The sequence below is a fragment of the Podarcis raffonei genome, chromosome Z (assembly GCF_027172205.1).
Source record: "Podarcis raffonei isolate rPodRaf1 chromosome Z, rPodRaf1.pri, whole genome shotgun sequence".
NCBI lineage: Eukaryota > Metazoa > Chordata > Lepidosauria > Squamata > Lacertidae > Podarcis > Podarcis raffonei.
In genome coordinates, this window is record NC_070621.1 from 5,072,949 (window position 1) to 5,091,259 (window position 18,311).

The 18,311-nt window shown below is 43.3% G+C and overlaps 1 protein-coding gene across 1 annotated transcript in view; it reads left to right on the forward strand.

The window, feature by feature from the left end:
- The window catches only part of COL27A1 (collagen type XXVII alpha 1 chain), a 262,533-nt gene that overhangs the window by 208,198 nt on the left and 36,024 nt on the right, over positions 1–18,311 (forward strand). Inside the window, exons 38-43 of the mRNA XM_053374834.1 lie at positions 1,844–1,897; positions 2,743–2,850; positions 7,221–7,274; positions 7,908–7,961; positions 14,066–14,122; positions 17,268–17,321. Of these exons, the coding sequence (XP_053230809.1) occupies positions 1,844–1,897; positions 2,743–2,850; positions 7,221–7,274; positions 7,908–7,961; positions 14,066–14,122; positions 17,268–17,321 (381 nt within the window). The remainder of the gene's footprint in view (positions 1–1,843; positions 1,898–2,742; positions 2,851–7,220; positions 7,275–7,907; positions 7,962–14,065; positions 14,123–17,267; positions 17,322–18,311) is intronic.

An 18,311-nucleotide genomic window follows, 5' to 3' on the forward strand; every position in this document is an offset into this window, starting at 1 on the left:
TAAAGATTTAATGAGAAAATATACTAGTCTCTATTTCCAGTGTATCGCTAGATTATAAACTACGACTCATACAACAAAAAAGTATTGGACTCCATCACAATTGCATAAACATGGTTTATCAAGAACAACATGCTGTTGGAGATGCAATAAGGACAATGCATTGCAGAAACATATGTTTATACAGTGCTCAATGTTAACAATTTTTTTTTGAAAAAAATACTAAGATGTATAAAAACTGTTGTGGGGAAAGAGTTACAAATTTCAGAAGATAACATCATCTTAAAACAATATTCCTAATACAGTGGTACCTCGGGTTACATACGCTTCAGGTTACATACGCTTCAGGTTACAGACTCCGCTAACCCAGAAATAGTACCTCAGGTTAAGAACTTTGCTTCAGGATAAGAACAGAAATCGTGCAGCGGCAGCAGTAGGAGGCCCCATTAGCTAAAGTGGTGCTTCAGGTTAAGAACAGTTTCAGGTTAAGAATGGACCTCCAGAATGAATTAAGTTCTTAACCCGAGGTACCACTGTACATGGGACTTAACAAATGATCAACATAAATGGATTCTCCAGGACCTTACATCTACTAAAACATTAATATTGATACATTGGAAAGACAAAAATATGGCTTCTTTTGATCAATGGACAGACAACCTAACAACTCTTGCAACCTATGAGCAGATCACCTTCAGATGAAGATTATCTATGGACAGATTTAATGATATTTGAAAAGTGTTTATCAAAACCGTAGTGACTCGTGAATCGATATATACACAAGGCATACAATAAGTCAATCTATGTATGTATACATTGTATATTTTTGTAATTCTAATCACATTTTAATGACACTTCATTAGTGCTGTTGTGATGATTAGTGCTTTTTTCTTCCTCTTCCTCCCCCATTTTACTGTCTCTATTTTCTTCTTTATAATTTATTCTAATCTACTGTAAAAATTTCAATATCAATATATTTTTAAAAAAAAAAACTGTTGCAAACTATGGGAAGACAGCATAAAAAAACTGGATTTGGTGATGGCATTGGACTCTACAAAAAATATATGAGTGAACAAAAAGGCAGTTTCACAGCATGGTGACCAGATGCAAAAGTGGACAAGGCTCTTGCACCTTGTGTCAAAAAAGGAATTTCACCTCTCCTTGTGCAGCCTAAGAGCCTAATGGTTGGGAATGGTATAGCCTTGGATACAACTGTAATACAGTAGGTGAAAACATTAGCATTGCATCCAAGGCTAGCGCTACTAACAGTAGACTCATTGAAATCAGTTGGACATGACTGACTTAGGTGCATGAATTTCAGTGGGTTCATTGTGTGTGGGACTTACTTGGATTCAACCCCAAATATCTCACCTTTCTGCCTCCAGACTTTTGAGGCATCTTGCAACCAACCAACCCATTCATAATCATTTGAAAATGCAAATAACCACCCAAATGAGGTTGTTAAACAGGGAAATCACATTTGAAGGAACGGCAGCAGCGTGGTTGGACACACCTAAGATAAATTAGCGATTTCATAAAAGGAACCTGCAAGAAAGGTGTAAAGCAAAAGAAGTGTGAAGAGCTCATTCCGGGAATCACAAGTGGGTAGAGTTGCTGCTGCACTCATGTCCTGTTTGTGGGCATGGCACAGCCATCTGATTGGTCACTACGGGAACACTTGGTATAATCTCTCAGCAGGTGTTTTTTATCTTCTTAGAAAGAATAGTAGGGAGTTGTGTGCAAAGGGCGCCAGTGTGAAAAAGTCTATCTGCTAATATTCTGATCTCCTTTGGAAGGTGTTGAATAATGAAGGGGTGGTCTCTCTTTCTCTCCCTTCTCCCCTCAGGGACCAGAAGGAAAACCAGGCCAACAAGGGGAGAAGGGGAAAACCGGACTAAAGGTATGGTTGCCTCTGTTCTTCCTGCTCCCGTTGATGCTCTATGAAACGCCCATAGCTCAGTGATAGAGGAGAAGGTCCCAGGCTCAATCCCCAGTATCTCCAGGTAGGGCTAGGAAAATCTCCCTGCGTGAAACCCTAGACAACCCCTGCTAGCCAGTGTGGACAATACTGAGGTGGATGGACAAATGGTCTGACTCAGCATGACTCAACATCACAGTTCCTGTGATGTTTCTGATCTCCCATTCCTGCTTACATTTTGGCATAGTTCTCGCTGAGACGGCAAACTTCATCTCCCCCAAAATAGAAAAGAGGCGCAGCTCAGTGGCAGAGCATCTGGTCTGCATGCAGAAAGGTCCCAGTTTCAGTCGCTGTCATTGTCAAGTAGGGCTAAGAATGTCTCCTGCCTCAGACCCTGGACAGCTGCTGCGAATAAGTGTAGACCATATTGACCTAGATCAAGAATGGGAGACTGCTAGCCCTCCAGCTGATGTTGAACTGCTGTTCATCATCACTGACCATTGCCCATTCTGGCTGGGGTGCTGGGAGTTGGAGTCCAGCAGCATCTGGGTGGTCACAGGCTCACCATTCCTAATCGATAAGATTTAGGATAACTCACTTTCCTATATTCCTAAAACGAGTATGGGTTAAATCTTGGTCAGCCTTCTTGACATGCTAGGCTCCCCCCCCCCTTTTCTTTGTTTTTGTTTTGTGGAAATATTCTGTGTTTTGTTTGTCTGGCAGAGAACCCAGATTTTTGAGCCCCCTCTGTAGTTCAGAGTGGTACAGCCCAGACCATGAGCATTTGGTCTTTTGTTTCCTGTCATTGACACTTACACTTTCTTTAGGGCAGCAAAGGTCACCAGGGGCAACTTGGAGAGACTGGCCCACCAGGGAAGATGGGTTTGAGGGGGACTCAAGGTCCCAAAGGATCCAGAGGAACCCTGGGAGCGATGGTGAGAACAGTGTTGGCTCATTACATGTAATCCTGTGGCAGTTTTCCCTACCACATCAGGGGGGCAAAAATGGGAGTGTAAGCTTACAGGATGAAAGCAGCATTGTGGAGGTTGGGAATGCATGTGGACGGATGCCAAAGGCCTCTAAGAGCTGTGCAGAAGAGGGAAGTACAGCAAGCGTTGCTTCCATGATGATACACAAAACTCTAGATTTAATGGCTCAAAATAGCACAAAATGCTGGGTGAGTGAGGTTTTGAGGCAATATCAGACTTTGAGATTCATGGTTAATGCTCCCCTTTCAGGGTTTCAGCCTTCTTTTTAGGGTTAGTGAGGAAAGGGGTAAAATCCCAGGCTGAGAGGCTATTTTTCTGCTTGGCTTGACATCTTCTGCTGTTTCCTCCACCCTTGGCCCACTTGGCTCTCCCATTGGTTTCCTGACTTGAACTTATGAATCAGGGCCCCGAACCTTCTCTGGGGCTATTTTTTCCTTGGACCTTTCAGACTAAATGTAAGGGAATAACTTTAGGATCAGTTTCTAGAGCGCATGCATTGTATGCGGAAGATTCCAGGTTCAGAATCTCCCCCTTTAGGTGGGGCCAAGAAGACCCCATTTTAAAATCTTAGAGCAGGGGTCTAATGTGGTGGACTCCAGATATCGCTGGACTACAACCATTATCCATGGCCTTTGACCATGCTAGCTGAGGCTGACGCGACTTGTAGTCCAAAAAGGGCACCATGTTGACTACTCTGACAAATTCCAGTCAGTGAATCCCAAACTGAGCTACATGGGATAAGGCAGCTTCATGTTTTTATCCTAGTGTTATTGTCAATGGCGGCAGAGGGTTACTAAGAAAAGGAAGTAGGACTTCAGCCTGGGACATAATGGGAGAAATATGACATAGTGCTTGCTTATTTATTTATTATTTCTATACTGCTATTCATCCAAGGATCACATGGCTGTTTACATTATAAAAAACACAAATATACATAACATAGTAACAAACAAAACAATAATCCCTTCCCACAGTTTAAAATGCCATATATTGTTTAATCAGCCTAAGGCCTGGTTATAGAATAATAGAATCTTAGAGCTAGAAGGGACTCAAGGGTCATCTAGTCCAACCCTTGCAGTGCAGGAATCTCAGCTAAAACATCCATGACAGACAGCCATCCAACCTCTGCTTAAAAACCTCCAAGGAAGGAGAGCTCACCAACTCTTGTGGGAGTCTGTTCCACTGCCAAACAGCTCTTACTGTCAGAAAGTTTTTCCTGATGTTTAGTTGGAATCTCCTTTCTTGTAATTTGAAGCCATTGCCCTGAGTCCTATCTTGCAGAGCAGGAGAAAACAAGAATGCTCCATCTTCCATGCTCCTTCAAGCACTCCTCATAAGACTTAGTTTCCAGGCCCTTGATCATCTTGGTTGCCCTCCTCTGCACACGTTCCAACTTGTCAACATCCTTCTTAAATTGTGGTGCCCAGAATTGGACACAGTACTCCTGGAGTGGTCTGACCAAGGCAGAATAACTTCCCTTGATCTGGACGCAAGACCTCTGTTGATGCAGTGTGGAATAGCATTAGCTTTTTTTTTGCTGCTGCATCAGACTGTTGAATCATTAAGCTTGTGTTCCACCAGGATACCTAGATCCTTTTCACATGTCCTGCTGGTAAGCCATATTATATTTGTGCATCTGGTTCTTCCCACCTCAGTGCAGAACCTTACATTTGTCCCTACTGAAATTCATTGTGTTAGCTTGGGCCCAGTTCTCCAATCTGTTAGTGTCATGTGCAAATTGGATGAGTCCCCTCAATTCCTTCATCCAAGTTGTTTATAAAGACGCTGAATAACAATGGGCCCAAGGCAGAATCCTGCAGCACCCCACTTGTCACTTATTTCTAGGATGACAAGGAACCATTAATGAGTACTCTTTGGGTTTGATCAGTCAACCAGCTTTGTCTAATCAGGATTGGCATTAACATACTCAAACCATTTCCCTCCAGTGAGCAGCCTGGCCGCTGAATTCTGCACCAGCTGAAGTTTCCAAACTGTCTTCAGAGGCAGTGCCACATGTAATGCATTACAGTAACTAGTACACCCTTGTGCAAGAGAAGGTGCAGGAAGGCAGTATGGTTCTCATGACTGTTTGCACAATGGGTCACTGTGGCCTCAGTGGTTCCTGCTGGTAGAACTGAATTTCATATTGCACAACCATTATTCTCTTTTTTTTTTTAATAAATTTTTATTGATTTTCCAACACATATTAAATAACAATACAAAACAATACAAAAACAAACACACATATAAACATGTATAGTTTCTTAACCTTCTTTTCCTTAAACCTTCTTTCAGCGACTTCCCCATACCTCCTTTTTCTGCATCCTTGTTTTAAAATTTTTCCAGCAACCTCTAATTTTATTTACTTATGGCACTTCCTTTAAATCCTTATTCCCATGTCCAATTGTTTATCGCTGCAATTCTATTTTACATTACTCAAAACATTTTAGCACTCATTAATTTTACAACAGTTCTTAAGGTAAACTTTAAATTTCTTCCAGTCTTCTTCCACCGTCTCTTTCCCTTGGTCTCGGATTCTGCCAGTCATCTCAGCCAATCCCATGTAGTCAATCACCTTCGTCTGCCATTCTTCCAGTGTGGGTAGTTCTTGTGTCTTCCAGTACTTTGCTAAAAGTACTCTTGCTGCTGTTGTCGCATACATAAAAAACATCCTATCTTTCTTTGACACCAATTGGCCTACCATGCCCAAGAGAAAGGCCTCTGGTTTCTTCGCAAAAGTGCATTTAAGCACCTTTTTCATTTCATTATAGATCCTTTCCCAGAAAGCCTTAATCTTAGGGCATGTCCACCAAAGGTGATAAAAAGTACCTTCAGTTTCATTACATTTCCAGCATTTGTTATTGGGCAAATGGTAAATTTTAGCAAGCTTGACTGGGGTCATGTACCACCTATAAATCATTTTCATAATATTCTCTCTTAAGGCATTACATGCCGTAAACTTTATACCGGTGGTCCATAACTGTTCCCAGTCTGCAAACATAATGTCATGTCCAATGTCCTGTGCCCATTTAATCATAGCTGATTTAACCATCTCATCCTGTGTATTCCATTTCAACAGCAAGTTATACATTCTTGACAAATTCTTAGTACTGGATTCCAAAAGCTCTGTTTCTAATTTCGACCTTTCCACCTGAAAGCCGATTTTCGCACAACCATTATTCTCACCCTTACACTGGTGCTACAGCCCTTGCACTGGCAGTCAGAGAACACTGAATCTAGGCCATGGTGTTTAAGATGATGAGGTTCAAAAATAGGAATGCTTTAAACTCTCTAGTGGTATTTTTTTATATACTGCATTTTGTGCGGCCTTTGCTGGTGATTCTGTTTGCTGCTTTTAGCAGATTTTAGTTTTCTACTGCAGCTACATTTGATGGGTGTGTTTAAATCTTTTTATTGTAACTTAAGCCACTGTGTGAGCACTTGCATACAGTGCTACCTCGGTTTTCGAATGCTGTAAACCCGGAAGTAAATGCTTCGGTTTTCTAACAAGCCTTGGAAGTCGAACATGCCACGCAGCTTCTGTGTTGAGTTTTCCGTATTGAGTTTTCTATACTGAGGCTTCCGTTTTGAATTTTTGGTTTTTGAATGTTTCGGAACTCAGACGGTCTTCCAGAACAGATTACGTTTGAAAACCAATGTACCACTGTATATATTTCTGCATGTGTGCGTAATTTTGCGTTTGTGTTTGTGTATTTTATTTTATTTTAAAACTGTTGCTTTTAGCTATATTCTGGAAATTTTATTGTCTTCTATTTTATACTGGTTTTTTGCTATTTTTAATTTCCGTATGGGTTTTTTTTTTTTACTGTTTAAATATATTTAATATTTAATGCCATTTTACATAAGTGACTTAGAAATGTATTTCTTTTTGATTAAGTGCTCTCTTTCTCTCTATATATGGTGCCTACGTCAAGATGTTCCTAGATCACAAATCTCATTATCCCTGACCATTTGCCATGTTGGGGCTGGGGTTGATGGGAGTTGAAGTCCAAAGCCGATCCATACATTCTCTCTCACAAGTTACTTGGAGATATTTGACAGGGAAAGATTTGGGGCAAATAGATAGAACTGGAGATTGGGAGGGTGGGTGAGTCCTCATCACAAAGCAAGTACTGAAAGCTACAGAGACTGATGAATTCGCCCAACGAAAGAATGTAAAGAGAGAATAAGAGGAAACCAGGGACAGGTGCCCAGGCGTAGAGGAAAAGCTTTGTCCATTGGAAACACCAGATGAGTGACTGGGCCAGCAGGAAAATCAGGGCAGGAGCAGAGGTTACCTTTCCTTGTTCCCACAGGGTTCTCCAGGTCGGATGGGGGTTCCAGGGCATCCTGGCTTAAAGGGCTATCAGGTAAGCCATTACTCTGGACTGTCTGTGTGTCCTTTTCTCAGCCATACTACAGAGTGTGAAATTTCACGATGTGAATTATTTCTGCAGCCAAGATAATCGTTATTGTTGCTGTCATTATCAGGCCTTGTTTTATTTCCTGCACCTGCACCATAAGGTCTCAGGGTGGGTCACAGCCACACATTAAAAACAGTTTAAAATGTATTCATTAATTTTCATTTATTTGATTCATATACCACCTTTAATCCAAAGATCCCGTGACTGTGTACAACATTAGGAAGATAATTTATGAATAATAATAATAATAATAATAATAATAATAATACACAGCATAATAATAACATAATCATAATAGCATCCCCCCTCCCCCATTTAACAGGCCATAGATTAATTAATGGCCAAAGGCCTGGGTAAAGAGGAAAGTTTTCGCCTTGCACCAAAAGCCATGTAATGGTGGTGCCAGATTAGCCTCTCTTAATGTTGGGCTTCCAACCTTTCTCTTTCTTGGTGGGTGTGAGCAGGTGCCCAATTTTTCTGTCACCAGAGCCCCCACCCCCCACCTTCCATGTAGCAGGGAGGCTAGAGGAGAGGGAAGGTCAATGCCTGATCTAGACATGCACTTTCATTCTCTTGCAGGGGCACACAGGAGCACCAGGCCCAATTGGGCCACCTGGACCCAAAGGTGAAAAGGTAAATGGTTTTAGGTATGGTTTTTTAACCAAATCAGTGTTGGTTGCCTTGATATATTTATTAGGAGAGGGACAGAGAGAGTATGACCCTGGTGCTCTTATCTGACCATGATATTCTCCTGGACCACCTCTGTGGGATAGGGGCTGGAGGCACTGTGCTGCTTGGTTCTGCTTCTACCAACAGGGTCAGTTTCAGAAAGTAACACTGGGTGACTGTGCTTCACCCCCCTCACAGTTGATGGTAGGGTACCATATTGTCCCCAATACTATTTAACATCCATGTAAATGTGTTTGCAGCTGTTATTAGGAATTTGGAGTGTGGTGTCATCAGATGTTGTCAGACTCCAACTCCCATGAGCCCTAGCCAGCATGGCCAATGGTCAGGGGTGGTGATGGGAGTTGTAGTTCAGCAGCGTTTGGGGGAAAGACACACCCCTGTTTAAGATGCCACAAGCTCTTCATGGGAATAAAATTAGCAAAATCACAAAGATCTGAGAGATTTGCAGAAATTAATCCATTAGCAGGACTAGAAGGAATTTCCAGAGAGACATCACTAGCTCTCCTAAACCTTTTATTTTACACAAAATCCAAAAAGGTGCCTTTATATGATGAGGACATGAACTGCATTGGGTTTTCATTAAGTCCAAAATTCTGCACTCTGTTTGTGATTATGACCTGCAGTTTACTAATTCACCACTCGGGACATTAATTCCAAGATGTGAAATGCAATCTGCTATTATCTTACTCAGCAAGGCTGCATATAGCTCAATCCTTGACCATATGTTAAACATCTCAAATTGCTATTTTTTATTTTTTTAAGGCACTGCCATCTGTGTGCAATCCATACATTATCAGTTCAGACTGTGGTTGTGATGCTTAGCTCACCTATCTTCCAAGGGCAAGTTTGTAATACAGTGGTACCTCGGGTTACATACGCTTCAGGTTATATACGCTTCAGGTTACAGACTCCGCTAACACAGAAATAGTACCTCGGGTTAAGAACTTTGCTTCAGGATGAGAATAGAAATCGTGCTCTGGCGGTGCGGCGGCAGCGGGAGGCCCCATTAGCTAAAGTGGTGCTTCAGGTTAAGAACAGTTTCAGGTTAAGAACAGACCTCCAGAATGAATTAAGTACTTAACCCGAAGTACCACTGTACTAATTTGGATGGGGGGTGTACAGTACATGTACAGATGATATTCTGCCTGCCTTCCTCCTAATACTTATTACTGAAAGAATAAAAATTGGGCTGGGCTGAAAGGGGGTTTGCAGGCCCTGCCAAACAGCTGACTGACAGGGCCTGTAAAGCACAACTCTTTACCAGTAACAATGGCACTTGCAAAGCCCCCTGAACAGATCACCTGCACAGGGTGTTACAGGCAGCACCCATCAATTAGCTACCCAGTGGTGCCTTTTGGCTCAGCTGCACCTGCACCTCACTATAAGGCAGGTGGGTGTGACTTGGCTGACATGTCCTCCCCCCCCCCCAGCCAAATGGATAGGCCTAGGCCTAATGGGATGCCTTGGTTCTGCAGCTGCTAAGATTTGCCATCTAGAATTTTTGCCATCTTTGAAACATCCTTTCTTACGGAAACATCTCATGATTTTAGCATTGTGGTTGAAATCTGGACGTTTGCACTTTTCTGGTTGTAAAGGGAGTGGGGGGCTTGTTCTGGAGAAGGCCTTGTCTGTTGCTTGTCTTCGGGTGCTGCATAAATCTTGCACAAAGAGTCTGTTTTCTACTAGCCTGTGCTCCATGTTTCTTCCAAGGATGGCATGTTGTTCTTCAGAAATCTCACCCCGCCAACCAGCCACCCCCACCTGCAGCTGTCATGACTCAGCCATTATTCCACTGCTCCCTCTTTTTTCCTCCTCCCCAAAGGCTTTTGTTTAGTCAGCTTAATGATAACCAGTTCAAGCTAGTGACTCGGGTTTTTTAATGACTTGCCATTCAGGACTGGGGGTGGCGTTAGGGGGCAGGGAGGGGACAATACCAACTGCCTTTTGGTTTATGTTTGTGCTCTAGACACAGCTGGTCACCTGAGTGTTGGTATTTATAGTAATATCTTGCAACACTTCCCAGGAAGGGAAAGCGAGAGAATAGATTTAATTTCAGAACCTCGTCAGAAGTAAATAAGGGGCCTTTTCCAAACCTCCTCCAAGATTCGCTAAATATATGGTGTACATCTGCTGAATAGCCTTATACTGAATTACACCAATAGCCTTATACTGAATTACTCCATTGGTCCATCTGGTTCAGTATTGTCTCTACACCAAATGGCAGTGGCTCTCCAGGATTGGAAGCTGGGTGTCTCTCCTAGCCCTGCCTGGAGATGTTGGGGACTGAACATGGGGCCTTCTGCATGGGGCCTTTCCTATAAAGCATGTAGGGAATGTGCCACACCTTTGGCACACCTGTGTGCAATCAGGGGTCCTTTTGCATGGAGCACCTGTGCTTGTAGGACTGTGAACCCACAGGTACTCCTTTGCATAATGTCAAGGGAGCAGGGCCAGTAGGATTCAAGTGCTCCCTGCTCCCAACACATTTAGCACACATATGGAGAAAATCTCCAGAGGACTGAGGTGGGCAGCTTGTCCGCTCCTGCTGACCTAACCTGTGTTTTGAGTTATACATCATATTTTTTTATCTTATCCTCAGGATAAGGGGGGAGGTCATGGTTCTCCCCACAATTATTTTTCTTTTTTCGTTTCAAATTTTTTATTCATTTTTCATTTTTGTTCACCTAAATTCCCCACAATTATTTTTCCAGCAACTCTGCCAGGGTAGGTTAAGCTGTGAAAGAGTGATTGTCTCAAGAACACTCAGTCAATTTACATAGGTGAGGGAGGATTATTTTGAACCCAGATGCTTTCTCAGCTGCACTACTCTGGTGCCCCCAAAACCGTATTTCCTAGAGAGGAATGCTCCCACAAGAAGTACTGGATGGCTACCCACGTGGATGTCTTTAGCAGAGGATTGGACAAATAAATGGAGGATAAGACTATGCATGGCTAGATTCAAGGGCTATTGCCTGCCTCCTCTGCCCAAAGGATTATGCTTCTGCATGTCAGTTGCTGGGAATGACAAGTGGGAAGAGTGTTCATGCATTCAAGTCCTCATTGTGGGCTTCCAACAGGCATTTGGTTGGCCGCTGTGAGAACATGTGGAACTTGATGGGCCTTTGACCTCATCCAGTAGGGCTCTTCTTACATTCTTGGTTAAATGGATATCATCAAAACCAGTGAGCAGCTGAGACACTTTATAAATGACAAGTGTTGTGGTTATTGTTGTGAACTGCAAGAGCAGAGCCTGTGAGTGTACAACTGTGCACATACAGACTGACCCATGCAAATCATTCTGTTGCTTTAGAACTCATAAATTTCATTCAGTGTTAGAAACTGAGATATGAAAGTTAGGAGCTAAATGGCACATTAAAAGTAGGTTCTGGGTGCAACAACGGAACGTCTAGGCACGCATTTTAATAACAAGAAAGCTGAAAATGAACGAGCTGCAGCTAAAATGTTATGTTCATTTTTCACATGGTCTAGTCCTCCCCTTGCCCACCCTCCTAATATTCTTAAGAGGGTCTCTTCTCCAATCTTCAGAGAGTAGCTGGAAGCGGGGAGGCAGAAAAAGGTCTTCCTTTCATTCCACTCTGCAGTTTTAATCTGAAATCATAGGTGAACTACTGCACCCAGAGCTCAGAAACTGCTTGCACTAATGAAATCCCCTGTCACAAAATGCACCTAGAACAATAGGAGTTTCAAACACTGATCAGAACAAATGGAAAACTGGGTCTGTTGGGGGTGGGTGGGACACTTAGTGAGTTAATATTGCCAAGGGAGTAGAATCTTTAATGGTGCAGCAGAACTGGTGTCCCCAAAAGCAATTATTGACCAAATGAACTTAACAATGTTGGCATGGACTTCCATGGTGCATCACAGTCAATTATCCTTCTCCATTGAGTATAATACATTTACAACTTCTCAAAGTGGCCTCAGAGAGCTAGGGGTTTTCCAGCTGGAAGATTCTTTTAAATTACAAACAGATACTTCCCACCCCGGGAAGGCAGCCAAGAGTGAGGGAGGCCTCCCCTTGGTCCTGCATTTTCCATTTGTAGCCACACTTCTATTTTCAGGGGTGGGGGGTTGTTTGTATGTTTGTTTGTGTTTTACTCCCTTAACTTTTTTATTTTTAAGTTTTGCTTTTGCCAAATAGGAATCTAGCACAAAGGGTGTTGGCAGCTGGGAGGCTCAACCATGAGACACCCAAATAAAACCCTGCCATGAATTAAGGCAAATAGATTCCTCCCTCCTCTCCCTCCCCTTCCCCCGTAACACACACACACACACACACACGGGAGAGGGAGAGAGAGAAAGACTTCTACTGCCTCCCTCAGTTATGTGACTGGAGTCTATTGTCGCTGTTTGCAAACATATGTACAGTGGTACCTTGGTTTACAAACTTAATCCATTCCAGAGGTCCATTCTGAAACCAAAACCATTCTTAAACTGAGGTGCGCTTTCCCTAATGAGGCCTCCCGCCACTGGTGTCCTTCCACCATTTGGCTTCCATTCGTAGACCAAGGTAAAGTTCGCTACCCAGAACACTACTTCCAGTTTTGCGGAGTTCGTATACCGAATAGTTCGTAAAGAGGGCTGTTCTTAAACCGAGGTACCACTGTAACTCAAAACAGGTGAGGGCATGCAGTTTCTCTTGTTTCACTATGCAGTGATGCCAGTTCTGTCCCTCCTGCAGACCCTCCAAGTGTCCATATTTTCCAGGGACATCCCTGATTTAGAGAAGCCGTACCAGTTTCTGATTTGATCCTGGAATATCCCACTTTTTCTTAGGATGTCCCTGTTTTCATTGGAGAAATGTTGGAGGATATGACCCCCCCCCAGCTGTCTTAAGGCCATCTTGTATAGAGATTTTTTTAAAATGTTTAATTTTTTATTTTGTTTTTATATGTGTTGGAAGCTATCCAAAGTGGCTGGGGCAACCCAGTAAAATATACAGGGTATAAATAGTAAAATTATCATTATGGACATCCCTGTTTTCACCGGAGAAATGTTGGAGGGTATGCTCCCCCCCCACACACCTTGTCCCATTACGTGTGCATGTAAAGATTGCAATGTTTTTAATTTCAATGCCAATGTAATCTTTGGTTTTGTCCCTCCCTACCACACATCAAGGGGGCTGCCTGCCTTTTAATAGCAATTTAAAACCCCACCCGTATATGCATGCAAAACATTCTGTTCAGCACTTACAGCTTTTGCGGCTGAGAGTGGGCTCAGAGACCCTGCTTGCCAACCTGACACCAAAGGTCCTCAGATTGACAGGTGCAAGAGCAGGGAAGCACTGGCCCTCTCAGCTCCAACTCACAATAGTCTCTGCCAGCATTGCCAGTGGCCAGGGATGAGAGGAGTTGTACTTCAGTTATGCTTTTGGACTCTCAGCTTCCATTAACCCAAGCTAGCATGGCTAGTGATCAGGCATAATGGGAGTTGTTTGCTTCTCACTATGCAGCTGTAAAATCCTGCTTTGGTTTTCTCTTGGTATGTATCTAAGCTAGAGAGGGATGGCTCCCTTTTAGAACTATGTCAGAGGCAGTCTCTCTGCTGTCATCAAGCGTGAGCAAGACGGGGACTTCTTGGTAGTGGTGCCGAGGGTTTGGAATGCTGCCGCCCTTGCTAAGATTCATCTTGCACCCTCCTGTTGCCTTCCACACAGAACATTTTTATTTGAACAGACTTTTGCTGTTCCGCTAGGTTGCAATTCTCGTGCCACTGCTGTTTGCAATTCAGCTGCTGCTTTTAGAGGCCACAATATTGTGGTTTTTAATATTTAATATATTATTGGGGTGTTCTCTTTTTTTGTAAGACACTGCTTGTAATTGTTGGTAGAAGAGAGGAATACAGATATTTAATAATAACTGGTTACTATTTGTTCTTACCAAGATTAGAACTTCCTAAGCTGTTCAACAGTGGAACACAAATGTGTTTAACTAGATGATCTCCAGAGTCCTTTGCAGTCCCCAAACTCTCAACTTCTACTTGCATTGTAAACCATGGTCTGTTTTAACACTAGTGCTTATTGCTTGCAGGGTGAACAAGGTGATGATGGGAAGGTGGAGGGGCCTCCTGGACCGCCTGGAGACAGGGTAAGGAATCTGGACTGCCCAGTGCTAATCTATAATATGAGACACCCCTCAAAGTCAAGCTAAACCCTATGGCTTAAGCTGGGTCTACACATCCAACAAACTGAGGTGATAATGAGTGCTGTGATGCCATACATTCTGCACTGGGGGGGGGTCACACATGTCTCAGTTTGACGCATAGAATCATAGAATTCTAGAGTTGGAAGGGACCATGATGGCCATCTAGTCCAGCCCCCTGCAGTGCAGGAATCTTTTGCCCCACACGGGGCTCAAACCCACGACACTGAGATTAAGTGACTCAGGCTCTACCGACTGAGCTATCCAAGGTCCAAACAATGTAACCCGGCAGTATTCCACATGGTCATGGAAGCTGGAGGGCACAAGGACTGTTGCTCCCTGCATTTTTGTTGCATATTCCCCCAAACTATTTCCATCCCATTTTTCTATATTTGTAATGTTATAAACAAGCTGAGCTTGAATCCTGGCAAGATGGAGGCACTGTGGGTTAGTGGTTCCTGTGTTGAAATTGGTCAGTTGCCTACCCTGGATGGGGTTGCATGCCCCCTTGAAGGGGCAGGTTTGAAGTTTGGGGGTGCTTCTGCATCCAGCCCTGTCACTGAAGGCTCAGGTAACTCAGTGGCTAGTAGTGCCTTTTACCAACTGCAGATGGTTTGATAGCTACGGCCATTCCTGGACTGGGAAAGCCTTGCCACAGTACTTCAAGACTGGGTTACTGCACTGTGCTCTATGTGCGGCTTCCCTCACACTTGGTCCGAAAACTGCAGTTAGTGCAGAATATTGTAGCATGGTTGCTGATGGGAGTGAGCCGCTGTCAGAAGAAGAAGAAGAAGAAGAGTTTGGATTTGATATCTCGCTTTATCACTACCCGAAGGAGTCTCAAAGCGGCTAAGCATCTCCTTTTCCCTTCCTTCCCCACAACAAACACTCTGTGAGGTGAGTAGGGCTGAGAGACTTCAGAGAAGTGTGACTGGCCCAAGGTCATCCAGCAGCTGCATGTGGAAGAGCGGAGATGTGAACCCGGTTCACCAGATTACGAGTCTACTGCTCTTAACCACTACACCACACTGGCTCTCAGGTGTCAGCATATAGCAGCTGTGTTCAGAGGTCTACACTGATTGGAAATCCTCCACAGAGCCAAGGTCAAGGTGCTACTATTAGCATATAAAGCCCTTAACTTGGGAGCAGTTTACTTGTGAGATCGCCCGACCAAGGAACCCACATATGCCCTCTTCAGTCAATGGAACTGGCACTTTTCCAAGTGCCACATAATACCCGCAACACAAATAAGAACTCAAATTGTTTAGTGTGGCTACACTGACACCTTGGAACTCCCTGCCTATGGATATGGGCAGGCCCTTTCACTGTGTTCGTTTCGGCATCTGCTGAAGACATTCTTATTTAGACAAGCCTACCCATATGCTTAGAAAGTTTTTAGGAATTTTTATTTGTTTTAGTATTTTAACTTTTGTACGTTTTAAGGTATGGTTGTTTTTCTTGATTTTACTGTCTTTTTGTAAACTGCTTTGAGGTGTTATTTTTTTTTTTACAATCAAGTAGTGTATACATTTTATGAAATAAGTCAATAAACAAACAATGGGTTGCATCCAACTTAGTTTGACATGGAATAGGCTCATTAGCAGCCATTTCTATCAGTTTAGATTGAGTCTTCTCTGAGTAGGACTAATATTAGATAGAAGCCAATAAAAATATATAGAGCCTCCAACCAATGAAATATAAAAACAAAGAGTGAAGCAAACAGAAAGAAGTACTGTTTATTTATTCCTACATTTATATATCACCGTTTTTCCTCCACGGATCCCAAGGGAGAATAAATGGTTCTTTCCACCCCACCCCATTTGATCCTAAAAACAACCCTGTGAGGTAGGTTAGTCTGAGAGAGAGTAACTGACCCAAAGTCACCCAGTGACCTTCACAGCTGTATGGGAATTTGAACCCTAGTCTCCCAAGCCCTAGTCCAACACTCTAACAACTACACCACACTAAGCTGCTGGCCTCAAGACCAGAGTCAAAGGAAGATGAGCTGGTTCAGACCAGGGCTGTTGGGGACTGGGACCGTGTGCTGGATACAGAGCCCGAGGCTAGTAGTCAGGAGCCCACAGAACCTGCACCAGGCACCTCTCCAAAACCTTATCCCAGACCAAATTTACTTGAGTTGTCAGGCTCTGCCTATTCCACCCTACCTTATCCAACAACACTAGGAATGTGCCAGGCAAGAGGGCACAGAAAGGAAGAGAAGTGCTTGATTTCATCCTTACCCATCCTTACCCCACCACTACCACCACTTCACTCATATTGGAGAACACATAAGCATGCACATAAAAACTTTGCTTTTTATGGGGTCTGGGTTAAAGTCAGATCCAGCAGAATTAATTTGAGTTTTGAAAAGCACATAATGCTGAAAGAGGAAGTGGGAGTGTCACTCTTCCAACTTCTTCTCCGGCTCTATATACTTTTCAAGGTAGAAAAGAGTAAATACTCTCACCACCTCATGAAGAAGCAGGTGGTGAGTGGGGGACTTTTATGTGTGACCCCCACACTGGCAATCCCTGCCTTAAGTATTCACATTCTTCAGGTGAGGGTGATGAAGCTTAGGAAGTGTGACTAGAGGGACTCTTAATGAGGGTTTATTCACCTCCAGCCTTTGTCAGAGCAAGTGGCTCACTCGGAGCTTTCCATGGTGCTGAAACTGCCAGCTTGCATTGCTGCCCCTTTGTGGGTACCTGCTATAAACAAATCAGAGCAGTAGCACAAAGGCCTTTTAACCTGCCTTGGGAAGGAGATAAGGGTTAGGTCAGGCATAGGCAAACTCGGCCCTCCAGATGTTTTGGGACTACAACTCCCATCATCCCTGACCACTGGTCCTGTTAGCTAGGGATGATGGGCGTTGTAGTCCCAAAACATCTGGAGGGCCGAGTTTGCCTATGCCTGGGTTAGGCTGATGGGCGTTCCCACACCACAGATTCCTATAACCAGAGGCCATCAACAAGAAGATCCTGCTTCTTCCTGGTGACAGCTGTAAGCTGTCTTCTGACATAGGTGGGAGATGAAGCAGGCACTTGGAGGACTGGGGTTGCATTTAACACCTCTCTTGCATTTCATTTCCTAGGGCCCAGTTGGTGATAGAGGAGATCGTGGGAAGCCTGGAGATCCTGGTTATCCTGTGAGTCCTTCTCCAAATGCCTGGTTAGGAAATTAACCATCTTAGGAAAAGCTATCTCCTCTTTGTAAATTTTCATGACACTGAGCTAGGGGATATCCTGCCTTTTATATTGCAGTGTGTGTGTGATGTGATTGACAGACTTGACCCCAGAACTTTAGGGGTGTGCAGGTTTAGATTGATCTTGGGGACCCAGGTAGACACAAGTTGTAGGCAACAAGGGAAACAACCTAAACAAAATGTTCATCCTCAGGTATTAAATTTTATATTCATAATTATAAAAAGTTTTTTAAATGAATATATAAAGTTAGTAAGTCAATTTAAACCTGGAAGAGCCAATGTAGTGCTCTCCAAATGATTTGGACTACAACTCTCATCAGCCCAGCCGGTGGGGCCAACGGTCAAGGTTGATGGGAGTCTGGAGTCTGCAACATCTGGAGGATGCCATGTTGATGACATTCCACTGCTGCTATACTTATAACTGGATTTATTTCTTTATTATTTTTAAAACTCCTATATAACCATCTTAATACTTGACTTTTAATTGTTTAAATCACTCAGTTGCCTGCAGCTTGCTTATTGTTCTGCTATTGTTTGTTTTATTGCTATCTTCCATTTCTGCTTTGCATAAATAAAATTTTAAAAGTCCTAAGAATTTTAAACGTTGGGAAACTAAAATACCTCCAGCTGGTGCCAGAGCTACAATGTAGGCTAGGCAAGCCTCTGTAAGAAAGGCATTTCACAAGACAAGAACCACCGTTTAAAAATGCATCACATTTTTATTGCATTTAAATCAGGCACCTCCCTGAAGAAAGCTCAAAGAAACCTTCAACACAAGTCCTGGCCCTTGCTTTTTTATCCTTACAAGAAAATTGTGAATGGCCTAAGGTCAGCTTAGTAGGCTCCATGGCTGAGACAGAGATTTGAAACAGAGTATCCTTTACCACAGTTGGACATTGTCCCAGCCTTCCCCCTCTCCCCCAGTTATTTGAA